The 13,380-nt window shown below is 43.8% G+C and overlaps 1 protein-coding gene across 3 annotated transcripts; it reads right to left on the minus strand.

Annotated features, from left to right (window-relative positions):
* Nucleotides 1-83: 83 nt before the first annotated feature.
* mtx1a (metaxin 1a) lies at nt 84-12,622 on the minus strand. Of its 3 annotated transcripts, none has more exons than XM_026317750.1 (8): nt 12,489-12,622; nt 6,359-6,428; nt 6,191-6,270; nt 3,175-3,267; nt 2,906-3,088; nt 1,863-1,939; nt 1,442-1,599; nt 84-641 (listed from the first exon to the last, which is right to left on the minus strand). In XM_026317750.1, the coding sequence occupies exons 1-8, from the start codon at nt 12,567-12,569 to the stop codon at nt 421-423; spliced, it is 963 nt and encodes a 320-aa protein (XP_026173535.1). In that variant the 5' UTR covers nt 12,570-12,622; the 3' UTR covers nt 84-420. The 3 variants fall into 3 exon arrangements, with proteins under 3 accessions (XP_026173535.1, XP_026173536.1, XP_026173537.1); XM_026317751.2 differs by lacking the exon at nt 12,489-12,622 and adding an exon at nt 10,725-11,172; XM_026317752.2 differs by lacking the exons at nt 6,191-6,270; nt 6,359-6,428; nt 12,489-12,622 and adding an exon at nt 5,082-5,493.
* Nucleotides 12,623-13,380: the final 758 nt, after the last annotated feature.

Raw genomic sequence — 13,380 nt, forward strand, 5'->3', positions numbered from 1 at the left:
CGGCTAAATCTGCTGTTTCTTTTATTAGTAACATATTTCCAAAGATGATGATGAGCAGGCAGCGTAGGAAATGAGAAGTCTGGTTAGTTCATCTATAGATTTATTATTGATCGTTATCGGTGTGTGATGCTGATGAGACATTTTAGGATTTAACGCCTAAAAACAAACAAAACAAACCTGAGAACAAACAAAATCATTTCGTTTTAAAATAAAAGTCCATCCATGTTCCCTCTTGTTTAAAAAATGTTACTCCCCTTAAAGACAGAAGAATCTTTAATTAAACCTCCCGTCCACTGAGCGCTCCTGGATTATTGATTACTGGGATTATTTTCTAATGTCGACGCCTCCTGAGACGTTCCTCTGTGACGGTTATTTCTGACCCTGAACACTCGTGTCCATGAAGTCCCTATCGACACGTCCTCAACCGTCTCCTTCCTCCTCGTGGGGTCCGATGTGCTGCAGGTCTGGCGGCTCCTCCAGCGCCTCGTGCTGGACGTGTTGGATGGACACCATGCCGGTCAGGAGGGCGTAGCTCAGCATGGCGCCCAGGGCCACCAGAGCCGACAGGAACTGCTTCCTGCGCTTGTTGGGGACATGGTCGAAGTCCGCGCCTTCGGGCTGGGAGGTCGTCTTCTGACTCTCTGAAAAACAACATGAGGACGTCAGTCGGGGTTTGTGTGGATTCAGGACCCAGAGTGTCAAAGACTGAAACTGCAGACTCTGTGTCCATGTGGGAGCGTTTTCCTAAACCAGACCATAAATCTCCTCTCACATTTTCCAGTTTCTGCCTGACACAGTTCGCTGCATTTCAGTTTCTATACAGAAAAAAACAAACTGCTGCAATAATCCAGGCCCCGACACTGAACGAGACACAAAACCACTAGATTATATTTTTCTTTTCTCTTCAAGACTGATTTCTGTTTTGTCTGCACGTCTTAGCAGCTGCTTTGTCTTTGTGGTGGTTTTCTGATTCTTCGCTGGCCTTTCATGTCTCTTCGTGCACAGTTTGTGTCTGATTGTTTCCTGTATCTTCGTGTGTCTGTGCGGATGTTTCGTGGGCCCCTGACCTCTCTGACCCCTGGCCACTGCGCTGCCTGATCCATCCATGTGTCAACACGTTCAGTGTGAGGAGACGTTTGCCGTGAGGTCACGCAAACGTCTCGCAGATAAACAGCGTTTGATTCCAAAACAGCTCAGTGGTAAAAAATGCAGCTGGACTCGGGGAGGACAGAACTTCGTCCAACACTTTGGTTGGATTATTAATGGTCTTAAAGTTAAAGTCTATGAATTATTGGTAGAGGAGTTTGGGATTTGAGGCCTCAGACAATCTGGACGACGACGCTGGAGTGAAAACTTCCCTCTAAAGCTTTTAGACTGAGGTTCAGCTCTTTGCGGATCATTTCACCCAAGCACATGTAAAGTAAACAGGACTCTGTCTCACCTCGGCCGTCTCTGGGGAAGTAGAGCAGCAGGATGTTGGTGCAGAAGTTGGTCAGGTTGTCGAGGGATTTGAGATGCTGCTGCAGTTTCGCGTTGGGCAGTTTGGACTTCAGGATGGGCGCCAGGTGACCGAACACGTAGGCATCCAGGGACGAGGGCCTGCGGAGGGAAAGTCATGGATTCAGCCTCTCAGCAGGTCCAGTTTGTGCTCATCTGAAGGCATCTCAACGTTATTTTAGCAGCTTCAGGGACTTTTATTACATGGTCTCTATGCACCTGTAGGATGAGCCCTGATGTTTTATGTAAACCAGAATATCTAAAGCTTGTACTGAATAAACATGGGTAAAGACAGGTGCTGTGGGACAGGACTCACATTAATGATCGAATCTGTGGAAACCTGCTGAGAGTCTGGGTGAACTTACGAGTCTCCAAAGAAGAACTTGTGGGAGCCGAGTCTCTGGGACAGCAGGTTCATACACTCCGCAGCGTCTCTGTACATCTGAAAGACATAACACAGAGACCAGCAGTAACAAACACCATCCACACTGTTCGAAGATTCAGGTTTAGATCAATAATTCCTGGAGCAAAGAGGTGAAACTCCTGAGGGTGCAGTAGTCCTGAATCTCCGGGACACTGGCTCTCAACTGGAAAAAAATACATCTGTAAATCATCACATGGTTTAAAAACTAATGGAAACTCCAGACCACAGCAGGAGTCCTTATGTCACACCACAGCCCTGATGTTCCCACAGTGCGAACAGACCAAACCAGCTGGTCTCAGATCAGATCTGGTCCACTTGCATATGTGGTCCTAGATCCGATTCCTATCCCTCAGAACGGTCAGTTCAGAATCCATGTGGTCGTTTTAATGTCTCCCTGCTCTGCACATGTCGCCTGTCGTCATCATTCAGTGTGGGAAACACCAACATGGAGAGAGAACCAGAAACCTTCTCAACAATCGGTGATTTAGCTGTGGATCAGCTCCTGGAGCAGACCAGCATTCTGGTTTCAGCTCGTGGAGGAGCAGTTGTTACATCATCTGTTACTAAAACTGTGATGATGATTTGAATGTTCTGTAACTGGACAGGAAAAGAATTAAAGACATAAAAGTCTCCTTTACTTTTCCCTTATTCCTGAAAAGACAAGCTCCTGAAGGTTTTTCATGCAAAAGGGAACAAATGTTCCTTTAACCAGTTTCCCATGAAACTGTCTGACCTCCGACCTTTTTCCACACGGGGAGGATCGTTCCACAGCAGCAGTTTTCCAGCAGGAGGATTCACTGAGTGTTTTCCTTTCCCTGCAGATTTGTTTCAGGAGCAGCCTGAGCACATGGAGACAAAGTGCCTGTTTCCTCCTGCTCAAACAGCACGTTCTGCTCAGACAAAGCGGTTTTGTGCAGGCTGGGACAGTTTGGACTTCACACTGATTAACTTCAGGACAAAAGACACAATTAAATATGTGCTCACCTCCTTCTCCAGCTCCTCCCCGGCCTCCAGGCTCTCGTCTCCTCGCAGCAGTCGCAGTTTTTCCAGCTGCTGCCGTTGCATTCGCCCAGGCAGGAAGAAGTTCAGGGGGAAGGGCAGGTGCTCGGCGTACCAGCGGCGAGTCACGTCCACGTAGTTCTTTGGCTCGATCCAGAACGCATAGATCTACGAAACACCAGCCCCATAATTCAACACGGGAAAAGACGCTTTTCTGTTTTTCTTTGAAATGAGAAAAACTGATGTTCTGTCACCAGAGCAGGCGTAAGTTTCTCCTCCAACAGGGAGATGAAGGCCAGGCTGTCGGCTCCTTCCTTCGCGGACAGATCATAGTCTGCGTTGTACTTCTGGAAAACACAAACCACAATAATATTAACTGACCAACAATCAAAGGCTGGGAAACAAGTCATGAGGTCCTGAAGTATTTAAGTAGAAGTCACAGGTTTGTTTCCACTGACACGTCGGCAGCTAGATTATCCCAGAAAGCAGGAGTGTGATGAAGTGAGACCACGTGCACCAACACACACGAGCACGTCGCTACACAGGCGGGAATCAAACGGAAGGGACTGACCTGCAGAGACAGACTGTCCTCAACAGGTCAGCGTCGACCTCAGGTGTTCCCATGACCACCCAGTGGTCACCCCCACCCAGCCGACCGATCACAGACACAGATCCACAGCCAGTGTTTCCACATTTACACCAGGCTGCACTTACGACTTCATTAACGCAGGATTTACTGCAGCTCTGCTGATCCTCCAGTTTTGGTTTCAATAAATCAGCAGCTGAGCCCAGTGAGAGTGAGCAGCACTGACAGCTGCTGTATGTCCAGTGAGTCGCAGCTGCCACGGTTGATTTACTGCAGCCGATAAAGTGGAAATATATCAGTCACACTTTAGCTGCAGATCTCAGGTCAGTTTCCCGTGTGTGTCCTCACAGCTGTCGACACGGCATCTGCTCCTCCATGTTTTCACTGTTTCACAACCTGCTCAGTTTGTTCACGAGTCTTTTCTCTAACTGAACATTTAGTCTGAGTGTGTGATGTCAGCACCGCAATAATACAGAGAATGGGGGACTGCTGGTGGTGTACTGGTGGGGCGCCCGTCCATATGCGCAGGGGACGCCGGTTCTCTCCCCTGTGGACCAGACAGCAAAACATAACCACAAACTGTGACATGACTCGAGACCGGGTCTGGATTCGGCTTTAAGGTTTCAGCGTCAGTGTTGTCAGCTGGAACCAGTAAAGTGGATGGGGTCTGGCATGATCCTGCAACCAGATGTTTTGATTTCAGGCCTGTGATCATAGATGTGTAAACCTTTAATGATCCGATCAATAGGAAAATATTGGCCATGGAAACACTCGATCCCTTCGATTGTCTCTTGTTGGACTAAACAGATTCTCTAGAATCTGGTTTGTTTTGCAAAAGTTAATCGGGTTCATCCAGCCTGAGACCAGGACGTCTCACGGGAAGAAGTGGAAGTTTTGATGCTGCCACATCAGCATGAAGGTCCATCCTCTGTGCACCAAGTTGCTGAGGTTTTCCCTGAACAAACAGGTGATGAACCCAGCTGCTGCTCTGGGACCCGACTGAAGCGAAGCTGGACCGTCTGGGTGGAAAACATGAAGACTGTGACTAACGTGGATAACTGGGGGCCTGCCGCTGAGCGCCAAGCCAACAGTTTCCTCCTCTCAGCTTCTTCAGCAGCTCTGCTGTCGTTGTGGTTTCTGACCAACCTACCGCATCGTGGAGAACCGAGCATGTTGGGTAATGTCTTCCAACTGCCTGTTTGCTGCTGAATGAAGTTTGGCCCAGAGACGTGACTTGTGCTCAGGGGAATGTGGGTTAGAGGAGGAAAACTCCAGCTGGAGGTCGTCAAACGTCAGAGTCTCTCAGATTTATCTCAGACAGGAAAAAGTGAGCGACTGGAGCAGTGCCGTCACTCGTCTCCAGCCCTCAGCAGGAAAACAAGACGACGCACACACAGACTGTGGTCTGCATGAGGTGACACCGAGCTGCACCGACCAGGTCGTCCAAGTTGCACGTTGTTAACGAGAAACCACAGCTGCAGTGGTGAGCGACTCCCTGAAGGAACCCGGAGGGGTCCACAGGACATGCAGGTCTAAAGTTTGGACTGTGCCCAGGTCATGAGCAATAAGACCAACCTGATTTGTTGCTGCTACTCTGTGTTTTCTTCTTGCTAAAGCTGCAGTGATCAGTTGCATTTTGAAGCCCAGCAGTCGCAGGTTTCAGCTGCGGTGAAAGGAACTCTCTGATCCGGCACTTAAGTCAAGCTCCAATAAATCAGCGTAGAAAGACTTTTCCATGTCAAGGCCCTGCAGCAAAAATCCCAGTTAAGAGGAGATTATATAATCATCAAAATGTCACATGACTCATGGAGGAAGGAAGAAAAGCAGAGCTCAGGTTCACTGATCTGGTTCTTTTTGGTGAAAAACTGTAATTTTATCTTTTCGGGCCTCAACTCTACTTAAATGAAACCATGTGGGAAGTTTCCAGATGTGGTAACTTCACATCTGAAACACAGTCAGACACAATTAAACACTAAAGCACTTTATGGGAACACTGGTTTAAATCTACATACTGTTTGTCTAAAATCACACTTTTCTGTCTGCTTCAATATAATGAAGCACAACACACACACAGTGAGACAGCTGGATATAAATAGGAACATAGTCCTATGTTTACTACAATTATTGGCTGTGGATTCACTTCAGTGAACACAACACTTCCCCATGGGCAGTAATATTTATGTACCGTCCATGGCAACTAAACAAACAAATAAAAACAAGATTACTGCAGTACAGTGAAAAGTACAATCCTCCCTCTCAACCGTACTGCAGGTCAAGTATAAAGAAGCAGAGCATGGAAATACTCCAACAGCGTACCAGTACTTCAAATGCGTGCCTAAGCACAGGACTAGTTCTGAGCCGGACTGTGACAGTGACGGGTTGAGGTCTCCTCCAGCAGAGGTCTGAGGAGAGCAGCTGAGGTCTCTGAGAATAATCAGCTCTGCAGGAATGTGACTCTGGCAGCAGCTTCCTGTTGTTTCATGAGTTTTTCCAGTCGACTGCAGAGCCCTGAAACCTGACGGAGCCTCCACACACACGTTCTGCTCCAGTTCCTCTAAAACCAGACTGACCGTGACTGAGCACATCATGTCCACAGAGCAGAGCACAACACCTGGACCAGCTGAACTCTGAATAAAGTTTTCCTAGTTCCAGAACCTGATGCATGCTGGGAAAGAGGAGGTTACCTGTTTCCTAAGGTGGATGATGATGTCAGAGGGTCTGGACAGAGTTTCTTTCTGATTGGTCCTCAGGGCAGGAAGAGAACCTGTGACAGCAGGAAAAACACAACATGAACATCACCGTCGCATGTTGGTGAGAGAATCTGTGCGGAAACTGAACGTGAGCTTACTCACCGCTCGGACTCCTCCAGGGGTTGGAGATCTTACGGAGTTTGAGGGGAGCTCCAGCAAACTGAGCGTAGGCCTGAAAGAGGCGGCACAACACGAGGTCACGGTCAGAGACCAGACAACAAACCGCCACAACCACTAAAGTATCACTGTTGCCCACAAACTATTAAAAACCCAGCAGGGAGCCACACCGCTGACCTGGCTCACATGGTTCTTCCTCACCAACAATGGGAGGCCCGTCTGTTTCCAAAAACCAGCTACAGCGACCGAGAACAGCCGTCACTGTTTACAGGCTCTGGTTCCACTGCAGCTTCTCTCTGCTCACTGCAGCGTTGGGATGAATCAGTTGTTTATAAACTGCCCACCACTTTCACAACCTCAGTACTGTATTTACAGTACTGTGCAGTACCTGTGAATACAGTACTGGTCAGTGTGACCCTGTTTTCTGCTCACTGCTCTTACAGTAAGTGCTGGGGATGATTAATTTCTTCTGGAAATAAAAAATAAAAGCTTCTTTCTGAGTCGAGAGCCTCGCTCCACTTTTACAACCAGAAAACATGAGGAAGAATTTCCTCATAAACGTGCAGCCGTGAAGTCAGAGACTGATTAGTGAAGCCGACTGTTCCACAGAGAAACAGAACAACGGACGCTACACACAGCTGACTGACAGAGTGTGAGTGTATATATAGATGTCTGTCTGTGGGTGTGTGGACAGGTTTTACTCTGATACTATGTTTCACAACTTCAACTGGTTTTTATGGTTAAGACCTGGTTTTAGGATTTAGGTTAGGCTCTAGGAAATGCATTATGTCTGTAGGTGTCCTCACAACTATAGTGTGTGTGTGTGTGTGTGTGTGTATGTGTGTGTGAGGACTACTTCATCCTTGGACTTCACTACATGTCAGAGTCAAACCTTGGACTTTTTCCTGCTCTACATTTATCTGATAACTTTAGTTCCTTTTCAGGATCAGATGGATCCAACAAAATACAGACTGATCATCAAACTTTATTGATCCCTGGGGGGAAATTCACAAGATACCCAGCAGTATGGAAAGTACTTCAAATTAGAAGTATATAAGGTAGTTAACGTCAGCTACCCAGCAGTATATAAAGTACTTCAAATTAGAAGTATATAAGGTAGTTAACGTCAGCTACCCAGCAGTATGTAAAGTACTTCAAATTAGAAGTATATAAGGTAGTTAACGTCAGCTACCCAGCAGTATGTAAAGTACTTCAAATTAGAAGTATATAAGGTAGTTAACGTCAGCTACCCAGCAGTATGTAAAGTACTTCAAATTAGAAGTATATAAGGTAGTTAACGTCAGCTACCCAGCAGTATATAAAGTACTTCAAATTAGAAGTATATAAGGTAGTTAACGTCAGCTACCCAGCGTATATAAAGTACTTCAAATTAGAAGTATATAAGGTAGTTAACGTCAGCTACCCAGCGGTATGGAAAGTACTTCAATTAGAAGTATATAAGGTAGTTAACGTCAGCTACCCAGCAGTATATAAAGTACTTCAAATTAGAAGTATATAAGGTAGTTAACGTCAGCTACCCAGCGGTATATAAAGTACTTCAAATTAGAAGTATATAAGGTAGTTAACGTCAGCTACCCAGCGGTATATAAAGTACTTCAAATTAGAAGTATATAAGGTAGTTAACAGTCAGCTACCCAGCAGGTATGAAAGTACTTCAAATTAGAAGTATATAAGGTAGTTAACGTCAGCTACCCAGCGGTATATAAAGTACTTCAAATTAGAAGTATATAAGGTAGTTAACGTCAGCTACCCAGCGGTATATAAAGTACTTCAAATTAGAAGTTTATAAGGTAGTTAACGTCAGCTACCCAGCAGTATGGAAAGTACTTCAAATTAGAAGTATATAAGGTAGTTAACGTCAGCTACCCAGCGGTATATAAAGTACTTCAAATTAGAAGTATATAAGGTAGTTAACGTCAGCTACCCAGCGGTATGGAAAGTACTTCAAATTAGAAGTATATAAGGTAGTTAACGTCAGCTACCCAGCAGTATATAAAGTACTTCAAATTAGAAGTATATAAGGTAGTTAACGTCAGCTACCCAGCAGTATATAAAGTACTTCAAATTAGAAGTATATAAGGTAGTTAACGTCAGCTACCCAGCAGTATGCAAAGTACTTCAAATTAGAAGTTTATAAGGTAGTTAACGTCAGCTACCCAGCAGTATGGAAAGTACTTCAAATTAGAAGTATATAATGTAGTTAACGTCAGCTACCCAGCGGTACATAAAGTACTTCAAATTAGAAGTATATAAGGTAGTTAACGTCAGCTACCCAGCGGTATGGAAAGTACTTCAAATTAGAAGTATATAAGGTAGTTAACGTCAGCTACCCAGCAGTATATAAAGTACTTCAAATTAGAAGTATATAAGGTAGTTAACGTCAGCTACCCAGCAGTATGTAAAGTACTTCAAATTAGAAGTATATAAGGTAGTTAACGTCAGCTACCCAGCAGTATGCAAAGTACTTCAAATTAGAAGTATATAATGTAGTTAACGTCAGCTACCCAGCGGTACATAAAGTACTTCAAATTAGAAGTATATAAGGTAGTTAACGTCAGCTACCCAGCGGTACATAAAGTACTTCAAATTAGAAGTATATAAGGTAGTTAACGTCAGCTACCCAGCAGTATGTAAAGTACTTCAAATTAGAAGTATATAAGGTAGTTAACGTCAGCTACCCAGCAGTATGTAAAGTACTTCAAATTAGAAGTATATAAGGTAGTTAACGTCAGCTACCCAGCGGTATATAAAGTACTTCAAATTAGAAGTATATAAGGTAGTTAACGTCAGCTACCCAGCAGTATGGAAAGTACTTCAAATTAGAAGTATATAAGGTAGTTAACGTCAGCTACCCAGCAGTATGGAAAGTACTTCACATTGCAAGTATATAAGGTAGTTAACGTCAGCTACCCAGCGGTATATAAAGTACTTCAAATTAGAAGTATATAAGGTAGTTAACGTCAGCTACCCAGCAGTATGTAAAGTACTTCAAATTAGAAGTATATAAGGTAGTTAACGTCAGCTACCCAGCGGTATATAAAGTACTTCAAATTAGAAGTATATAAGGTAGTTAACGTCAGCTACCCAGCGGTATGGAAAGTACTTCAAATTAGAAGTATATAAGGTAGTTAACGTCAGCTACCCAGCGGTATGGAAAGTACTTCAAATTAGAAGTATATAAGGTAGTTAACGTCAGCTACCCAGCGGTATATAAAGTACTTCAAATTAGAAGTACATAAGGTAGTTAACGTCAGCTACCCAGCAGTATGTAAAGTACTTCAAATTAGAAGTATATAAGGTAGTTAACGTCAGCTACCCAGCGGTATATAAAGTACTTCAAATTAGAAGTATATAAGGTAGTTAACGTCAGCTACCCAGCAGTATGGAAAGTACTTCAAATTAGAAGTATATAAGGTAGTTAACGTCAGCTACCCAGCAGTATGGAAAGTACTTCACATTGCAAGTATATAAGGTAGTTAACGTCAGCTACCCAGCGGTATATAAAGTACTTCAAATTAGAAGTATATAAGGTAGTTAACGTCAGCTACCCAGCAGTATGTAAAGTACTTCAAATTAGAAGTATATAAGGTAGTTAACGTCAGCTACCCAGCGGTATATAAAGTACTTCAAATTAGAAGTATATAAGGTAGTTAACGTCAGCTACCCAGCGGTATGGAAAGTACTTCAAATTAGAAGTATATAAGGTAGTTAACGTCAGCTACCCAGCGGTATGGAAAGTACTTCAAATTAGAAGTATATAAGGTAGTTAACGTCAGCTACCCAGCGGTATATAAAGTACTTCAAATTAGAAGTACATAAGGTAGTTAACGTCAGCTACCCAGCGGTATGGAAAGTACTTCAAATTAGAAGTATATAATGTAGTTAACGTCAGCTACCCAGCGGTATATAAAGTACTTCAAATTAGAAGTATATAAGGTAGTTAACGTCAGCTACCCAGCGGTACATAAAGTACTTCAAATTAGAAGTATATAAGGTAGTTAACGTCAGCTACCCAGCGGTATGTAAAGTACTTCAAATTAGAATTATTCCTACTGTTACTGCAGTAAAGGGTCTGAGTACTTCTTCCTGACTGGTAAATATGATCATGTACCTCCTCAGCTCCTCCTCAGTCTCAGACTTTTGTAAATCTGTAGTTACGTAACGTTACAGTCCAGCTGTGAGCTCAGACCCCTTTCTCCCTCAGCAGTAACGGCTCATTAAACATAATGAGGTGATAGAGGTCACCTTTCCACACACACACAGGAAGATCCGCCTCCTGCCCTGCCCCTGATTTGGTTTCTGACCAATGCAGACGTTTTAAGACACTGACCCTAAAAGCCAAAGCCATGTTGTTGCTCTTTCTTTGTCTCTCTGTGCTAAAAAACGCCGCCTCTTGTGTCCCACTTTGAGCTGCAGAGACTCCCCCATGGCTGGCTGATGGAAACCACTACTGGCCGTTGGAAAAATGCTTCCTATAAAGTGGGTCCCAAGAAAAAAGGTCTAGGAAACAGTTTTACGAGTTCTGAGAACCTTCAGTCTGTTTCAGTCGGACACACTGGCTGTTTAAGAAGCAGAAATTCCTGAAAATCCGCCGACTTCCTGAAGTTAAACTGATGCCCCATGAGACGAGCTCTGGTCTGGAACATTTGGGTTAACACAGACAAACACAGACACTGTGCAGCGGATCCAGGCTACTCCAGAGGCTTGGAAAAACCAGCAGTAGCAGATCCGTGTTTTCCGACCGCTGCAGAGGACAGCCATCTTTACCCAGACTGCACTGCTCCTCTGTGGTCGGACCTCAGGCAAACGCAAACACATTTCAATCAGGTTTAATTATTCACAGGAGCAGTGCAGCCCTGAGCACGGTCTGCAGGCAGGATCTTCAGATCCACCACAGACCTTCAGGTCCACGTCAGTCATGGAAACACTGTCTGCCTCTGAGCATTGTGGGTGGCCACAAGTCGACTAGTAAACCACAACCCCCGTCTCAACCTCAATGATCAGTCGGACGTTTTTCCAGAGGGTTTAAAACAAAGATGAGTCTGTTTGTACATCTCAGGTTTTACTGTGGTGCTGCAGGATCAGACTTTACCAGGCCTGAATGGTTTTGTTACTGATCAATAATTGGTCACAAATCAATTATTAAAAATAAGACAGTTGTGACTCCTGTTCCCCAACCTGAAAACTCCTTGTCTATCAAAGTTTTATTCAAAAGACTTGAACTAATAAGAGCTGTCACCTGAGCAGTTTCTCATCATGCACTGTTTATAAAAACGGCTTGATCCCCTCATTGGACCCAAGATCTACCCAAGGTCTACCCAAGGTACCTGGTCCAGGATCCCTGGTAATTATCAGACCTGATGTACTGGGGGGCCCAGACATGTCACCTGTTAGTGTCTGATACTGGAGACACATGGAGGGATCACCAGACAGACCGACAGCGGTACAGCGGTACAGCGGCACAGGGGCACAGGGGCACAGGGGCACAGGGGTCATGGCAGTCTAGGGGTCCAGGGGCCCAGGGGCCTCTGTATGAAGTGCTATGGTTCAGTAAAAGAAAATAACTAAAAACACAAAAACTACAATAAAAACACACAAGACGCAAACGAGCTTATCCAAAGACCAAGAAAAGGAATAAAGTTAAGGTCCCTGACGAGAAACAAACATTTTTATATCAGACATAAATTTAATTTAATTCAATAAACAAAATAAATGTAAAAAACTAAATAATCAAATAAATTAAATGAATTTGATGAATAAATGAAACAAACTTAAAAAAATAAAACTAAACAAATTAAATTAAAATAAATTAAAACATGACGTCATTTCAGATCGACAGGACCTGTCAATATTTAACTGACGTCAGCTACATCAGTTTCATCGATCAAACCTATAATCGATTGGTTTATAACTGTTGTTTAATCTTAATAATCGGAACCAAACCACAACCCGGCCCATCTCGGTACCGGGGCGGAAACACGCTTTGACATTTAGCATGTAGCGGCTAACGGCGGATACCGGCTCATCTAAGCCGCGTCTGTGTGTGAGAAGCAGCCGGTGAACCGGTTCGGTGTCGGTGTGAGCGGAGACTCACCAGAACCACCAGACAGTCGGTGCTAACGGACGGCAGACCCCAGTCCCCTTCCCAGCAAAACAATTCGTCCGGTGCCGCCATCTTCAGCCCGGACGTGACCTCTCACACCGGAAAAAGAACCGACACCGTTCCAGTGCACTACCAAAATAAAACTTTACAATAAAAAAGTGACACCTAGTGGCCAGTACCGTCACTAAATTACTCAGTTACTTCATTGAAAGTATTAATACTGCTATGCTAAAATTCTGCTTCTAACATTTCTACTGTCGAAGTATAATGTGTAAACATGTAACTGCAACTACAAAACAAAATACATGAAGGTTCCCACAACTACATCAAGCAGATTTTCCTCATGTACTTTAAATACTATTTTTAAAAACTCTGTGTACTTTACTTGTATGATAGACACTAACTACATGAAACTAGTACTTGTGTATTTTTATTACTGACATTAATTATATGAAGCTGAGAATGCTTGTGTACTTTTACTACAGATACTTTAACTACATTAACATTTGTGTACTTTTACTGCTAATCCTGTAGTACTGGTTGTGTATAGGTGGTCACAATAAAAAAAACATTCCACAGTAATAACAGATTCCAACAACAGTGGGCAGTAAAAACAGAATAGTACTTTCTGAAACGTAGACGAGTAGATGCATAAAGTGGCATCATATGGAAATCTTCAGTCCTCAGAGTTGTAAAGTACTTCTACCTGAGTAAATGTACTTGGCACCACTGCACCACATGATCAACATATTTGTCTGAACCAGTGAGTTTTGTCAGTCTGTGTAATAATAAAGGCACCAACACAAACTCCCACACAGGCAGCTGCCAAGTCTCTGACGCTCCAGTCATAGGTCGTTTACCAAAATATCAAATGGTCAGAGAC

The sequence above is a fragment of the Mastacembelus armatus genome, chromosome 16 (assembly GCF_900324485.2).
Source record: "Mastacembelus armatus chromosome 16, fMasArm1.2, whole genome shotgun sequence".
In the NCBI taxonomy this organism is placed as follows: domain Eukaryota; kingdom Metazoa; phylum Chordata; class Actinopteri; order Synbranchiformes; family Mastacembelidae; genus Mastacembelus; species Mastacembelus armatus.